General features: G+C 37.0%; 1 protein-coding gene across 1 annotated transcript in view; it reads right to left on the minus strand.

Moving 5' to 3' along the window:
• Positions 1–7,417, minus strand: part of LOC139696694 (glycine receptor subunit alpha-2-like) — a 46,869-nt gene extending 39,452 nt beyond the window's left edge. Inside the window, exon 1 of the mRNA XM_071595529.1 lies at positions 7,263–7,417. Coding sequence (XP_071451630.1) covers positions 7,263–7,279 — 17 coding nt within the window. The 5' untranslated portion in view covers positions 7,280–7,417. The remainder of the gene's footprint in view (positions 1–7,262) is intronic.
• Between the last annotated feature and the right edge of the window lie 9,966 nt (positions 7,418–17,383).

A 17,383-nucleotide genomic window follows, 5' to 3' on the forward strand; every position in this document is an offset into this window, starting at 1 on the left:
AATGACGCTTGTATTTGAGCCATAAAAGGGAATGGTTACGGTCAACTCTATTTATTCTTTTTAGGAGGGTTACCAGTTGGTTACAGCTGCAAATTTATTACGTCTGCTGCACATGGCCATCGGATGATTGACTTATTTAGGGATTCTTTTTTTTGCTGAAATCATTTCTCGAACGAGTTCAAGGATATGTCATTTTTAGAAATTTGCGAGAGAGAAACAGATATTGCAATGCAACAGCGTGTGCTGATTTTTATTGGCTTGGAACTCCGGAATGGGAAAATTCTGAAAATGGGAAAATTTCACGAGTGTGCAAAAATTCCTCAGTAGATGGAAAATATGGAAGTTGACATTGGAGCGCGTTGCTGGAGATGGAAGGACCTTAGGGAATACTTGAAGAGTATATTTTTATACGGGTACGTGTGAAATGAAGCGTTTTATGGAAGGAAAATGATATAAGGTAGGGGTGGGACTTATATTATTAGTTATGCGCTAATTTAGCTACCCTCATTCCTTTACACGGTCCACATGAGAGAGGAGATGCATCTCGGAAACTCGGGCTCTCCCCCTCTTTGGCTACTCGCCGGCTCAATGTCATCTCGACCCCCATCCTGGATCTCGTTGGATTTCATCTTCCTCCCCCCCTCTTTCTCTCCCTCCCCAACTCCACTTCATCTGAATCTACCGTTTTCCCACTACCTCCTGTCGTCTCTCCGAGTCCCCTCCAGCTCTTCCTCAATCCAACCCCGCCCTGGCACTTCGAGCGTAGACACCCAGAATTCGCAAAATAAAACACGCAAATGGGAATTTCCGCCTTATATATAATGGTGACACGTTCACTCAACGAGGTGATCGGGCATAAATATAGGAGTAAAACCCTAAAAACACCGTTCGTATGGCGTAATTTAGATTTTTTGAGAAAGATTATGCCCTTCGTGGGTTTTTTGAATTTTCAGAACTGGGATGAGGGAATTGGAAATGGACAGAAGTTGTATGTTTGTTCAGCCAAACATAAGTCCTATACGCACGAGATAATTCCGTATTATCTCTTTCAAATCAGTATCTATTTCCAGACGATTGATAAATTATATCTGTATGCAGGTAAAAACAAATATAAAGATAGTGATATTTAACTGATAAGTAACTAATGGAGTTAGATTTTAGCACTTTATAATTTTAATAAGTTGATACACTTACACGCATGCATTGCGATATCGTACGCCAAACGGAGTATGAAAGGAGTTGAAAACATTGATAGAGAGGAATTGGGAATTAGAAAGAAGTCTATGAAGTTAGGATTAGCACAAGAGACTTCAAATTTTTTGTAGAATCTCCATCACGGAAAAAAGTCCACTGAATAAATTAGCTGTAGTATCAAGTCATGAGGATATCCCAGACAAAATATTGTCGAATTCTTATGTGCGTTAAATGGTTTCCTCTCAAAGTTTCATGCCTGTATGCCGTGAAACACCACATTTCCAGTTGCAGTGAGTCTCCTTATTTAAAGTGTGGTTTGTTGCTTCTGCAAATTTGACCGATCCTGATTGTAGTGAATATTATTTGTCTCATTACATTTTCTGTGCACGTCACCCAGAAAAAATGGATCTACTCATTGGTGCCACTCACGTGAATTCTTCACAACACCAATTTACGCTAATGTACAAAAATTGCAGATACCTAAAAAGTGGACTTTAAAAAGTAAATTTATATATATAGTTTTAGACATACTTACCGTTTTGATTCATCTCATAATATGATGAAATATATGCATTTCGGTTTCTGTTGGGGCTCTCAAAGGTCATTCATTTGTGTATAATAGGGAGATTTAGATAGTTTATTTTCCAACATGAATAACATAATGGATCAGAGATATTTGATTATATTGTGTTTGTTTGAATTTTATCAGTTCACAAGAAAGACGCTGTTCGTACTTGGCCTGCTTATGTGATCAATTGTACGAATGGTATGTGGCAGAGTATTTAAATGAAGATGAAGGACATGCCTACAAGACGTATTAAATTTCCTGGACCAAGTAGTTTTCTTGAAATTCTTGAAAAATATTTAGCGGCTACGGAAGGCACTAGATGGACTTTTTTTCTTGTCGCTGTGGTGTGCCAACGTGGTTTTGCCAGATTCATGCCATTAAAAAAGAATAAAATGTGTGGTGACATAGGCGTTCTAATAAATGTTTTCCCTTAGCGATAGCATTGGAGGATTACATAACATAAAGTTTTATCCTGTTTGATAAAACTCCGAAATGTATGAATCTTTTGATACACATCCTTAGCCTGCTGAAAGAAATTCGAGAGGCAGCACAAAGGAAACATCATATAATTCGCCTAAACTGGAATTCCGGTCTAAGTGAATGATTTTGCCGCTGTGAAATTTCTCGTAATATTTCTCGTATCTCGCAACACACACCTCCGCGGAGTCATCCGCTGAAGTTAGTGTTACGGCATTTCTCTTAGATTTTTTTTTAAATTTTGAAAGAAAATATTATTCGAAATTTTATTACTTGACTATGGATTTTTGACACTAGGTTTGAAACATAGGTTTTTTAATTTCTTGCAATCCGTTTTTAGATGAGAATAAAAATAGCAGAAAATGTAAAGTTCTCTGCTGTTTTGATTCGTAATTTATGATGGAATATGTAAAGAGGATTAAAAATTAATTGCTCTTCATTAGAGTGTATCCTGGTAGGAAACTATTATTTTCTAGAATTTATTTGAGAAACCGGAAGAATATTTGGAAAAATTTTGATGAAAAAATATTTTCCGTATTTCATCCACAAGTACGTTTATTTGGAATAGTGTGCATAACCATGGAACGGCAGGAAAACACTATCAATTTCTAATGGGTTTGCTCTACTCTCATGTGTAAGCATAATTTTTCTTGGTATTTAAAGAAAATATAAATCCATTAAATGAAAAATAATAAAAATTGTCCTTAAATGATGAGACAATTCAAATGTTTCAATTGATAAGTTGCTGGTTAATTACCTTCTATTTATTACATATTAGACACGAATACTTGTATAACTATTACATAAATAGAGTTTTACGAGAAAACTTGATGCATCCCCTAGCTTATTTATTTTCATTTTAAGTTGGAATGATATCCGAAAAGATAAAATGTTTAATCGCGGGTGCACGGTAGCTGATTGCGAGAAATCAGCAATTGGCTGGCTCTGCGGTGAGGCCAAATGAGACAGACTCCCAAGCATGGCGCATCGCGTGACACACTTCTCCCACTATCTAGAAAACGCAGCGATACACTCCGGTAAAGCGGGTTGCGTGATTGCCTGAAGTTAAAGCTTGAGAGAGTTCAGCTGAGAGGAAGACTATTACTTTAATGGAATCGTATTTGTACGGCGTGTTCTTCCCTGCCAATAAATATATACATATAGGGTTTTTTTTCTATAACTGCTGATAATGGGGTTCAATTATAAGTTGGAAACTCTTTCTTTGGTTTTTAAAATGGTCTAATCGGATACCACCAAGCCATTAAGAGATAACGTGCGCATAAGTTTGCACATATTTATTTATTTTAAGTCGACCGAATATTAATTTTGCTCTTCCGTTGTGCCTCCGGTGTCTAATATTCCCACGAAATACGTTTATCGTGAGTAATTGTGGAGTTTTTCTCTCACCAATGTGCTGTTAAATCATTGATTAGATCGCTTACATTAGATTATTACCGACAATGCATTGCATCAGAATGACGATATATAAATTGAATCTAATGATTTTAATCTTACGTTAAATTAGTAAAATTGATAAAATTCCGTAATATTAATATGTTCATTCTTTAATTGGAAGGTTAACACATTACGCCAATAAATCCGAATTTCCTGTAAAGGTTCAATTTTGTTTTTTCCTTGAATATATGTGAAAATAATTGGGATGAATGTAGCAAACATCGATCAAATCTCTTGGCTATAAAATACGGGAATAATTTCAGTTTACAAACTAGTATTCTATTCCTATTCTTGAAATTCTCTTATTTTTTCATTTTAATGCGGATTCCCTTCCCTCTACCGTGCTGGTTATTGCGTATTGCAGAGGCGGGATAGAAATTCGGCATAAATCCAAAAACTGGAAGTACTTATGTCCTTCTCCGTGCTATTGAGCGATGGTCTTTGGCACGTGGTGATAGAAATGCATCAACCTCCATAATGCTCGATTTGTGAACGTTTGTCAACCGTTGGGCCTGTATTTGAATACCTTCAAGTTTTCTTTACTCGTATGCGGCGGAACGTTCCCGGAAAGAATATAATTCAGATATTCAAATAATGAAGAATAAAATTATCTCGGAGTTTTAAACTGGTGTTTCTTAATCTGACAAAATAAATCTATCATACTAAAATATTCATGCGACTTTCTATGCTTGACTTTTTTCTAATTAAATTCCTTTTGCTTGATTTAAATGAATATTTCAATATACCGGAAACCGCCAAAGAATAAACTATCTAGATTTTACTTGTTACTATCTGATACGAATGGGTAGGTTTCATTGAGTTTAGTTAATTTTTATTTTGAGCTATCTTTTTCATCTAATTTTCTTTTGACTTTTACTACACTAATATTTTGTATCTTTTTCTAGATCCATTAAAAAATTTGATTCACAAATGGAAATAATACGAAGTTTAAACCGATATCTTTTTCTCTCCCCTTTTAAATAAAATAATCAAATTACTTATTGATTTAAAATATTAAATAAGAAACAATATGAAATATGAAAAATATTTTAAAGGGTTGGTAAACCTATGAAATGATTGAATTTGCTGTTAAATTGTGTTTTATGTTTATCCATCAAAGGAATAGAAGCCGTAAGTATAGATCATTTCAGAAGTATTATGACTAGTTCAATAGCTTTGTTCTCTGGTGGTATGTGAGAATCATGAGTAACAAGTTTCGTTAAACATGAATTATCCGTTAACAGATAAGACCACGCGCTTTTTTTTATGAACTTCATTCTTCGCGACAGCTGGGTATTTAATTGTCTCCGTAAGATACTTGTTTCAAGAGAAAAGAGAAGAAAATTTTTTCAATGACAGCCAGAAGCATATTAACCATTTCTTTAGGTAAAAGACTTTTCTACTGAAGTACGGCGTGGATAATGCATCGAATGAAGTTATTTTTTTTGTTTTTAATTCTTCAAAGGTGAAACTCAATTTTATTGATATCCAGTGAAAGTCGTCTGAATAAAATTGAAAAAATATCATTTTCCTCGCGTAAAACTGGGCGACACAGCATGCTCCTGACACTCACTAGCGACAGAATCTATTGCGAAATCATCAAATTTGCAATAAAGTTAACTTTAGTCTTCCCCTTAGGAAACTCTTTGAGCAAAGCATTCAGATTGGACATTGCATGAACTTGCATTTTCCATCCCGTAAATTTAAAGTTGAAGTCTATATTCTAGGGGCTCTAGATTGAAAAACTTGCCTAATATTTTTGAGGAAGTCTTCGTGAAGCTTTAAAGTTATACTGACTAAACATAATTTAGGTTAAACTAGGTGTAGGAAAAATGCCCGTCGAAGTTCTCTCTTCTCTCTTTGTTCCAACGGGGAACCCAATTACCGCTCTAAAATTTCCACGATCAAGTCGTCTATCACATATAAGATAAACTAAAAGGAGCTTCCTCCTAAATTACCTCATTCCCCAAATGTATATACATATTTCTCCCTTATTAAAATCCTTAAATTCTAAAATACCTTTTTCTAAAATGAAAAGAAAAATTCTTGTTCATTAAATGTGTCTAAAAGAACACGAAAGGATATTGTTAAAAAATCTGCATTTTTGTGAACGGTTTAAGGTGCTTTATGTATGAGACTGTTGATTTATTAGAAAAAAAATTGCATTCATAAACATTTTGTCTGGGGTCTACTTTATTTTTTCTAATTTCTCATAACTGCATGTATTTTTATTTGCTAACCTTTTGCAAAATATAATTATCATGGAAATTATAACTGAGGTGGTTTTCCGCTGCCTTTTTAAATAGTGTTTTTGACCTGACACCATCATACTCAATGACTTGACACACACTGTGATCAGATAAATTTGCTGGGAACAGACGCTGCGTGTATTATCTTTTTTCTGGCTCCCATTTGGCCTATCTAGCATGGATGACCCTACAGCTCAGCTCTAGAGGTCATCAGGACCCAAAAACTCTTCCATCATGTCAAGGTTGTAGTGCAGTAAAGAAAAAGACGAAAGCTGACGTTTTTAAAAGGGTGGACGAGGAGAGAAAGCTACTCGGAGGAATTCGAAATACTTAGTGGGAGGCGGAAATATTGAAGTTAGTATGATGTTAAATACCGTGTTGGAAGGGATAACGTGAGGTAAGCGGGGTAGAGGAAGGAATAAAATAGGTTTTTTAGACATCATGAGGTAGGCAGAAGTTACAAGGAAATGAAGGAAATACAAAATTCAGGGCAGACACAGAAATTCTTGCAGTATAGCATATAGTAGTCATTAGGGACCTTAAACACCTACGTTTAATAGACAAAATACCTTGGGCGAATGAATGCAATATAATTTTATAATAGCATGCACGTGATTTAACCTAACCGTAACATTTTTATGAAGGTCATAGTTGGTTGACTCTAAGAAAATAAAAGCAGAATTTTGACTTATATCTCGATAACCCACATTAGTGAAACCTGATCCATTTGATTTTTAGGCGTTCGGTTTGTCTCAGTAAGCATGCTGACTCTAGTCTTGCTCAGCCTTTCAAGACATTTAACAGCAATAACATTCTACTCCAGCGTGACTTGATGGAACTCTCAATCGGACGTAACACACCGTCACCTTTAAGTAAAGGTTCCTTAAAAACCACAAATGTAAGAAATGTTTAAAGAAAAACGCTCGATGCTTAAGTAAATACGATCGATTTTAGGATAAATTTAAAGGTTTAGCCGCGTCTTTTGGTCTTTTTTTCCGCTCCTCCGTATCTTTGTCGTCACGCGGGACAAAGGAAGCACAATAATGGGTATTCAGGCCACGCGACAGGCTTGCGTCGACACTTTCGGCGCATTTCGGCCACTATTGTCGGCCTACCGGCCGCCGCCGCCTGCTCCGAAAAATAAACCCTGAGGAAGTGAGTCCACTCGTTTCCCGTCCAACAACGTCACTCCGGGATGCAACATCACATCGGAAATTGTGTGTCTTTCTCATAAGGGCGGAACACTTTTCCTACCTGGGCGGGCTCGGGAGGAAGGGGGGGGGAAACAACTTCACTCAGAGTGAGAAGTCACCTCTTACCTTCCGTGCGTATCCATTCTCGCGCCGTCTGCTTCTCCCAATTCTTCTTCTTCCTCCTTGTGACTCGGGAAAGTCCTTCACAACGGTTCAGTAATGTGCGCCGCTCAAGAGGGAACGGGAGCGTGTTACCTACTCCACGTGTCACTTGTGAAGGAATGACTGCGAGGAGTGAGAGAGCCGCGGAATACCCTGTATCCCTTTGACACGGGGAGTGTGTTGAGGAGGAATAGGGAGGGGGGCTGTTTGAGAGGGTGGAGTGAGAATCGAAGGAGAGTTCCGGAGAAGGAGAGGTGGGGAGAGCGGAGAGCGTTGGGAGGAAGGAGAGGGGAGGGTGGGGGGACAGAAGACGGGGTGGGGTGGAGGTCACAAGAATGGCTGGGAAGTGGGAGTGGGGGTGAGGAACAGGAGGGAAATGGAGTGGGGAAAGTTGGGTGGAAGGCAGTATGTATATATATATATATATATATATATATATATATATGGTTATGTATATATATGCACACACTATATCTATGCGAGCATCTTCCCATCCTATCTCACCAACCCACAGCATTCCCCACGTCATTGCTAAGTTCTTGCAAGACATAAATCCACCGTCCTGTTTTCCGGTTGGAAATTGCTATTAAAAAACAACGGTCATCGATGAACTTTTTGTAAACTCTGGCGATGCCGTAGAATTTTGTGTCCCTGGATAGAAATGTTGGCTCCATTGAACCGATTTCAACCAAAGCGCTTATGTGCTGACCGCAGCCGTTTTCGCTCCCAGGTGAAACTTGCGGTCTAATGCGTTCCTCGCTATTACAAGCGCCCTAACCCGTTGCTTATTTTACTTGTTGGCTTGCGGGCACGATAAAACGGGAGCCAAAATAAAGAGAAAAATTCTCATCTAAATATATCTATAGAGGTGCTTCTTTCGTGTGTAATAGTATTAGTGTTTTCTATCGTTTGAGGAGAATTTTTCTTATCGATCAATGGTGGTTCAAAATTAACACTCGTTTAGTACTCATAGATGTATTTTTGGGCGGCATCTCATTTTAAAAGTTATTGTCTGTAAATACTCAAATTTTACGTTGGTTAATTTTCTCAGAAAATTCATTTCATTTCACCGGGTACAAAAGTGACGAAAATAGGTATGTTGAAGGGTGCTGAAATAGGTGATAAGATGAGAGAGAATAAGATGATAGCCAAACAAGACACTGACTCACCTGACGGTGTATGCTTAGAATAATCTATCGGTCGAAATTTTAATGCGAGGTTACATTGGAAATTCAACTCTTTTCTAATCAATATATTTCAATTACTCGAACCATAATTATGAAAACCACGTAAAAATTAATGGTATGAACCTGACAGATGTATTTACATTAATTACTTACAAGATATTCAATTGGTAATGTTGATGCATCTTTATTTTATCTGCATTTTGGTATTGACCTCTGAGATATACAAATGATAACTCGTTTTATTGTATTATTTATCGCCATTGGAATGAGAATGGCTTTAAAGCTAAATTAAAATCGGTTCTAGTGACACCAGGAGTAAAAAATAACTAAACCTTTACTCTGAATGAATATTACCTTTACACCTTACATAAACTTAACTAAAAAGACTTCGACCAGCTCTTTATTTAAATGCCTTCTTAATTTAGAATTGTACTCCGGGAGAATGAAATCAAAATTTTTACTTTACTATCATTTTTCAAACCTTGTTTGATGGAAAAATTTCAATTTGAAGAAAATTGAATTAAAAACTTTTAAACCGAGGAGATGAGGAGAGGAAATATTTTACTTCCGGATAGCCATTTGAGTGCCATACGTCATGTTATTTTATGAATCAAAAGGAATTTATTTTCTCTACCTACATGATTGAGTTTAAATTAATCAAAACATTAGTTAGCTTAGAAATAAGCATGTTAGCAGAAAAATCTAACTTAGTTTCAGCAGTATTTTCCGTAATTCTCAGGAAATTCAATGTATGGCACTTCCAAGGATGCTGTTTTGTACACCTCTCCCCCTCCAGAGTGCTTTGAGAGTGCCTTCTTAATGATTATATAGGTCTTTCCAGAGGCTCTCATGATGTGTGTCGCAAGTTGCATTAATTGATTAACTCAATTTTCCCCATTATCATTACTTTTTGGGTCAAGTCGCACCCGCCGGCATATTTTGGATCTAACGCATCAGGTCGCCACTCTTGCGTCCCTCCCGCAGGCTTTAGGGTATGAATGTGTATGAATATTTTGTACGATTAAATTAATCGATTGATTATGAAAACGATTTACTTGTTAATGCTGTGATGGCGTAATAATGAGATTTATTTAGCTAGACATAACCGAATTAATGTAATCGAATAGAGCCTTTACTTGGTAGAAATGATGAGAGCTGGGTTATATTAATTTTGTACTTTACATTTCCAAGAGTTATCTATTTTACGCCAAAAGTTTCAATTTACAAATTTCATCATCAGCTGTACATGTTTGCGTCGGTCGGGGTTCCCAATTAGGAGAGTAGAGCCGTGAAGTGTAAATAGTCGGGGAGTGTCGATCGAGTGCAATAGTCGACGGGTGTTGCTAACACGTGAGTGAATGGGAGGGAGGGTAAGCGGAATGGGTTATGAAACACGAAGGATGAAATGTATAAACTCAGAAAGGTTGTTTACAAACTCCAGGTTAACTTTATTCTGTATGTCAACCAAGTTTGAAAAAGCTTTGGAGTGAGAGAAAAGTCACTCATAAGGTGTTGAATGCAGGATAGTAGTCGTGCTTGTAGCTTTGAAAGATGTCTGTTAGAATACTCTCAGTTGCAGTGCCAGTTACTAGTGCCTGTTATCCGAGGTATTGGCATTGCTAAATGGAGGATCAGAAGCTAGGCGTAGAGTAAGCGTTGGAAATAACCATTGCTTAAAGACAGGGTCAACATATTATTAATGATATTCCTGTTCCACTCTCCACCCTGTGAACTCCTCACCTTAAACAATTACCGTCCTTTCCTTACGCCCTCCTCATTGAACCTGATCTTAAAACTAACGCACCGATTTCGCCAACGGCCCCATACCCTTTCTCATCCCCCGTTTCACATGCTCGGAATGACCTTCAACTAATGCGGAAGTAATCGACCCTCTCCCCTTCTCCCTTCCACGCCCTTTCCCTTTAAAGTGAAGGCAAACGATCCACGCGATGGCCAATGCAGAAATTCTATGATGACATTATAATGATGAAATCATTTATCTTAATAAAAGCTCTATTGAAAATAGAAAGTTCGAAGTTGTATATTTACTCAGTTTATTTAAATTAAGTTTTCTGTACTCAGATGTAGGCTGGGCCATAATTTATTTTGTTTCCTTCATGAGGTTATTGCATGTATCATTAAATAGTTAATTCCATTTTCTGTGGTATCACGACAGATTTAAATCTGTGGAAAAGTGCTAAGTCTTTTTAGTATGGATATTAAGTACTTCCACGAAGGTAAGCCTAAAACAATAGAATATATTGGTAAATTCTGTGTTAGTTTTTTTTGCAATTTTTAGGCAATAAAAGTTTACAAATCTGCTTATAAAAGATAATCAATTAAATTAATTTTTTTCAATGATACTAAGTAAATTCTGTGATTATTCCTCACGGTCTAGCCAAAATTATCCCAGTATGTTAAATTGTGCTACCAGGTACCAGCGAAAGTAAATTGACTCTCCTCTCCTCTTTTATCTTCTACAATGTACATCTCCTCAAAAAATTTTGTATTCGTGAAAACGGAATAATTTCAATCATCAGAGAACCTTAATTATCACTTAAATAATTCTTAACAGCAATATACGAGATAAGTAGTAATCGTAGTTAATCCCCTGTAATTTGTGGAAAAAATTCTGTTATAAACATCATCTCTTAATGCGAGGATATTTTTATGAAGCTCTCCACTACCTTATCCTCCTAGCGTTTTCTGTTATTTTTATTTCCTTTCCATCGTATACGTTATCTGCTTCGTGTTATCTTGAATTCAGTAACCCTTCATCTTCTTCTCTTTTATCAAAGTGAAATGTCTTAGGAAATGCCCAATTAGTTTATCTCCTCTGCTCACAGTCTTGTCCATAAATTTCTTCCTTCTCACGTTTTGCAAGACTTCTTATTGTTCGTTTTCGTTGAATTTCATTTGCTATTCAATCTGTCCGTATAATCGTCCTCGCACACGCACAATACCGCGACGATTAGGCAGAAATATTATGTAATTTATTTGGTGTGCAGTTTATCAGGGAAATAAATGTCAGGGGAAGAAATCCAAGAGCTAGGGACCCTGAAGCAAGTTGACAACGACGGCTCGAGGACAAAGGAGACACTTAAAAATGTGTTTCAGGAAAGAGAGCGGAAGAGATGGTGAGAGCGAGAGGAAAGGAGGACGTGAGGGAAAGAGGAGTCGGACTGTGGGGAAGTAGGACGAGTGAGAAGGAGGAGGAGGAAGGCGAAGGGAGATGGGGCTTGGAGAGGGAACGAATCTGAGGCAATATGAGGCGACACAAGACCTGTGTTTTCTGGGTAGGAGGGAGGGGACCATTGGGAGATCGGAAGAAGACGGAAGTGTGAGGAGTGTGAGGGGTGATGGTCCAGGGCGAGTGGGTCGAAGGGGAAAGGGGTGAGGACGAGACAGAAAGGACGGGAGAGGGTGAAGTGATTGGATCCGAAGGTGGGAAGTGGAATGGAGGAGACGGCACGCTGTCGGAGTGGATCCTCTTTTAATTGAGGAAGAAAGAGGAGCGTGGAAGGCGCCTTGGGGAGGAGGATCGTCTGAGTGTGCCAAGTGCTCGGGGACACATAGATCGTCGTTTCCTCGAGGACGATCCAGGTAATTTCGATCCCTGTCCGCTCCTTGTGTTATATTTTTCACCGAATTAATCCATTCGATTCCTCTCGGACTTAGAAAATTAATCCAGGAAACCTTCAAGAACTATCTTCAGAAATATTTCCACAGTTTTGGCATTTTACGTTGACTCTCGGAGCACATCTCCTTTAAGAAAAGTAGTGGGATGAGTGCGATCCGGTGATATGAAGCTTTCTCAGTCAATTTTCTCAAGTTCAAATGGGTGTGACGTCTTTTGACGAGGATTTTGTCAAGAATCGTATTGAGGGACGAGCAGATATTGAATGTGAATTTAATTTGTGGTTCCAAGGAAGTATATTTTCAGTGGAAAAATGGAAAACATTGACCAAAATTGACATGCTATTTGACAAAGAAATCAGAAATTTGTATTATGTATATGATAGATAGATAGATGCTCACACAGAACTGTAGGTCCATAGACATATGCTATTGTACAATTATATACATCATGGTTCTAGTGCATAAGAACTACGTAACCTGAAGGTCCTGTGATACAATCTCATTCAGATACTCTGATTTCTTTTCTTAACACATCAACGATCCCTTCCTTGTAATTTCCCTAAAATTAGGATTTACAGTTTTAAAAATCATTTCAATAAACGAAAAATTATCATTTAAATGCCCTGAAAATGATGAGATGGTGTTTTTTCACTATCCAGAGATATTCAGAATAGATCCGAATCAGTTGTTTCGCATCTAATTTCTGTTTACGCATTCAAGTTTGTCGGAAATTTAACACGCAGAACTGTATTATTTTTAGCTACTGTACAGTTACGTGTTTCTCTTAAAACAGTCAGGAGCATAATCATTGCTTAATAGCAATAATAATTGTCACGAGGGTATAATGGTAACATGTTGATGAACACTGAGAAATAATAAGATAACATTGCTCTGAATAAATTAAATGAAACATTTCTTGTTAATCGAAGAAAAATTTTATGCTAAGCTTGTTGAGCATTCAGTAATAACATTAGCATAAGAGGTATAAGTACAATAGTACAGTATCAAATATAACATCGGATAAATGTATCAAATAGGAGATGAGGGAAAATTGGCGTTAAATGTGTATGAAAATTAGGGACATGTTTACCTAATGCTTTAGCAGGTTCAAAAGGTGGATTAGAATTATAATCGAGCAGTTAATTTATTCACACAATGTCATTTGAAAGTATTTTAGCAATCTAATTACTTCTTTCGCAACGTTTGTCTCTAAGCGAAACGACTCACTTAAAATTGTGTTCCTTCCAGTATGATAACTGTCCAATTCAGGGATGCCAGCTAGATATTAAAAAATCGAGAGGGAGAGGGCGGGACCCCAAAGGGAGGAGAGTTTGGTGGCCCGGGGATCTGAGAAAACGAAGAAATGGGGAGCGGCTTGAGGGATGGGGATGAAAGCGAAAGGAAGGAATGTGGGAGTAGAGTCAAAAACTATGAAGGGGTCCCCTTATGGGTGAGCGAGGGAATGGAACTAACTGCCCGCGGAAAAAACAGTGAGTTTTGAGATGAGGACATTCAGATTTTGTTTAGGGAAGGATTAAGTTCAAAAGAGGACCGGGTTATTTTTTCTGCAACGTCTGAGGCGCATAAATTTTGAGAGAAATTTTGGTGAAAATCCTAATTCTCAACTCTCGAGGACAGAGAAGCTCATTAAAACTTCCTAGAGTACCACTTTCTGTTCATATATTGAAGGCGGAGACTGGTTTAGGATTTTTATTAACTGTTTGTAATTTTTATGCTTCCAATGATCGGCGAAATCTAATGCTCCTTAGATGGCCGTGCAAAATTAAATTTTATATAAAATATTTTTGAACCTAAGAAGTAAATGATTAAATAAAACGGCAATTCGTTTATATTTTCTTTATTTTTCATAATATTAGGTATGCGTTCTGAAGGGTTTCAATGCGTTTACTTCCCATTGCTGCGGAGCCTATCATTTTTCCGAATATCAAAGCTTTAAACTTAGGCTATTTCCACTATGAAAATCACGGAAATATCCATCCTATCGGATGCTCGGTGCTACCGTAAAGTGATAAATATATTCTGATGCCGTTAAGATTATTTTTAGATAAATAAAAATTACTTTAGGATCAATTTATGTTACTTCGTTGCGCGGAAATGTTCTAAGTACAATTAAATACTAATAAAATATTATTTGAAATACTCATTATCAGTCACTTATTTGAGAATTATTTCGAGAGAACTTGTACCAAATAATAATTATACTAAAATATTTAACTTCAATGGAAAGGAAACCGCGAGAACGCGTCCGCACAGTATGAATATCGATCCAATTTCCTTGTTCACAATGTAATCGGAAGCAATGTCAAATGGTTGCTTTAATGTGGATCAACTTGTATACATCTGCTTGGCCATTCCCGTAAATGCCTCAATTTATCCGCTTATTGCATGGATTTTGATACCGCTGTGGAAAGGAGAATAATCAACTCTGCCTCAGGGTGGGATTTCTCGTACCTTGACCTAGGTAATGTAATCAGACGATGTTTATCTGTATTTTAGTTCAAGGATTCCATGCGAGTGACCTAAATGGTACGATGCATTTGGACTGAAATAGTGTGATGAACTTACGAGCAATGAAATGTGATGGTTCCGTTCTCACTCCACGCTATTTCGCAACGATCTTGACGTTCCTTTGCAGTAATAAGACTGCATGGAATTTATCATAGTATTATTTTAAATATCTACTCCCGTAGCTTCCTAATATAACTACAGAAAATAAAAAAAATTGGCCACAAATTCCAAAGAAACTGCGGGATCCCAGTCAAGGCGAATGATTTTTATACTCTGACATTGTTGCATTGATATAATTGGCCATTTACACCCATAGCTTAGTTTGCAACCATAAAGTGGTGCCAAAACACATTGTCCTAACCGAACATTTTTTATAAAACTCACTGCATTGAAAATTTTGAGCATCGAACAGTAAAAAGAAACAATGGATAATGTTTCTCAAACTAGATGTTTAAAGATAAATGTCTCCTTTGGTGAGATTGCTTAGGATTTGGGCGTTCTTCATATCACATCGTCCTGAATTATGTTCGTAAGTATGTATGACGACACGTAAAGGATTCATCGTTATTACACAGAACAGATCAGGCGGAGAGATATGACGATTCTATTCCTGCAATGCATTACATTTCTCAGAATTATGTTCAGGTCCCGAGAAGTATTCCGTCATAGTTTGAGAATTAACGGAAAAACGCATTATCCTAGAATTGATGTTCCAAGAGATTCTTCTGCCAAGTTTCAGCGGAAGATAGTTCTCATTTCCTCTGTTTTTGCGAAGCTAGAGCATCTTCTATATTTAGCCTTGCCTGGCAGTTAGTTCAACAATATATTTTCTTTGTGATCTTTGGCCCCTTGGCGCCACACTCAACGTCACTGTTAATGAATTCGTATTTTGAATGAAGAGATAATGACAGCTCATTAATTCCTATTGTCATTTGGAGCCAAGTTGTTCTGGTTTGGAAGTGTTCAAGAAATGTTATTTATCTCTTTTTAAACTTCAGAGATTTTACGCATCATGTGAAATATTTCTTAAATGTAGAATTTTCTCGCATTCTTCCATTAATGATAAAAAAATTATAGTTTTTTGAACTCTACTCAAAGTTTCAAATCAGATTTTACTATTTGAGGTAAGTTTTTTGGATGGACACGACATTTGCAACACTGCTATATTTTTTAACCTCGCCTAAAGACAAGATAAAACCTGACCCCACCTAACAATTCACCCTTCTTCAATCCCGCAGATATTCTACCTCTCTTAATTACATTCAACATGTCTATCCATTTACTACCCCTACTTTGCTTGCATTACGTCCTCTTTTCTCTCACAGTCTTCAGCAATGCATTACAAATCATAATGATTTTCAGCCACCTTTCCTGCCTACTTAGCATCTCTCCCAGCAACCTTCGTGCCTAGTTCTTCGTTTGATATGCTGACCAAGTTTCTGAGCCGTACAAAATTATTCTCTATACCAAAGTTTGTACTAGTCTTTCCTTAGCCTTCATACTTAATGTCCCTGTAATCTATTTCCTCCTCGTGAAAGGTTCTTTGCCTACCGCTTTTCTTTTCATATCCAAAATATTTTTACCATCCGGGTCCAAGATACTTCTAAGATAGTAACTATTCCATCTTTTCTAGTTTTTTTCCCTCCCTTATTATCGTTTAACTTAGTTTTCCTCTTGCTATCTGCTTGATTTCTATTGCAGTTACTTGAGGCTCACCAATTGAGTTAAGAGTTATTGCCGTTACCTGGGCTCAGCAATGACTTTGATTCCCGGGCTCACTGGCAAACTGGAGCTTGATCATTGGCAAGCTTAACTGATTTTGTGAATTCCCCACCGAATTCCACTCAAATTTCCAGTTTTTGCCATGTTTCTTTTACCACTTCCTCCTCACACGAGTTGAAAAACACTGATAATAATAAACTTCCGTCGTACTCATTAAATGAAGAACACAATGTATTTTTCCACAGTTATTTATTTTGGTACCAATAGTCTCAACGCTTAGGCGTCGTCATCAGGAACAGACAATATATGAAAGGTACCTGAATATTATATATTATATAAATATTAATATATATATATATATATATATATATATATATATATATATATATATTATATATTTATAAATCTGAATATTATATATGTGAAAGGCACCTGATGATGACGTCTAAGCGTTGAAATAGTAACGTTGAAAAGTAGTACCAAAATGAAGAACAGTGGAAAAATAGATTGTGTTCTTCATTTTATGAACATGAACTTCCCCAAAGTTGAACCAGAAACAATCAAATCCGTCTTACTTCTCTTCCTTAATCTACCCATCCGCTGACTCTCCATCCGCTACACGTACCTGAGCAGTCTGATACATGTACACATTACACATACGAGTGCATATTACACATCGTAAATCGCCTGCCACTTCCATGCTACTCCAATATTGTGTAATATATTATTAGTTGAAACCTTTTTACTCAAACTCCTTCTCAAAATGTATGAAAAAACAAACACACCCTAATTGCTTTTTATGTTCCTTTCTATTAAAGTTCCCTTACCTGCTGTGTCATCAAATGTACATCCCTCCTTCATGAACCCAAACTGATCATCCCCCTAGCAATCAATAGTCATCTTCTTATTGATGATCCTGAGAACCAATTTTCCTGTGTGTAAAAGCATACTTATTGTTCTGCATTTCGACTACATGCTCCTTTTTTGGGTTGGAATCTGACGCCAGAA

This window comes from Hetaerina americana, unplaced genomic scaffold, assembly GCF_022747635.1.
Source record: "Hetaerina americana unplaced genomic scaffold, ioHetAmer1.1.p SCAF_7, whole genome shotgun sequence".
Lineage (NCBI taxonomy): Eukaryota > Metazoa > Arthropoda > Insecta > Odonata > Calopterygidae > Hetaerina > Hetaerina americana.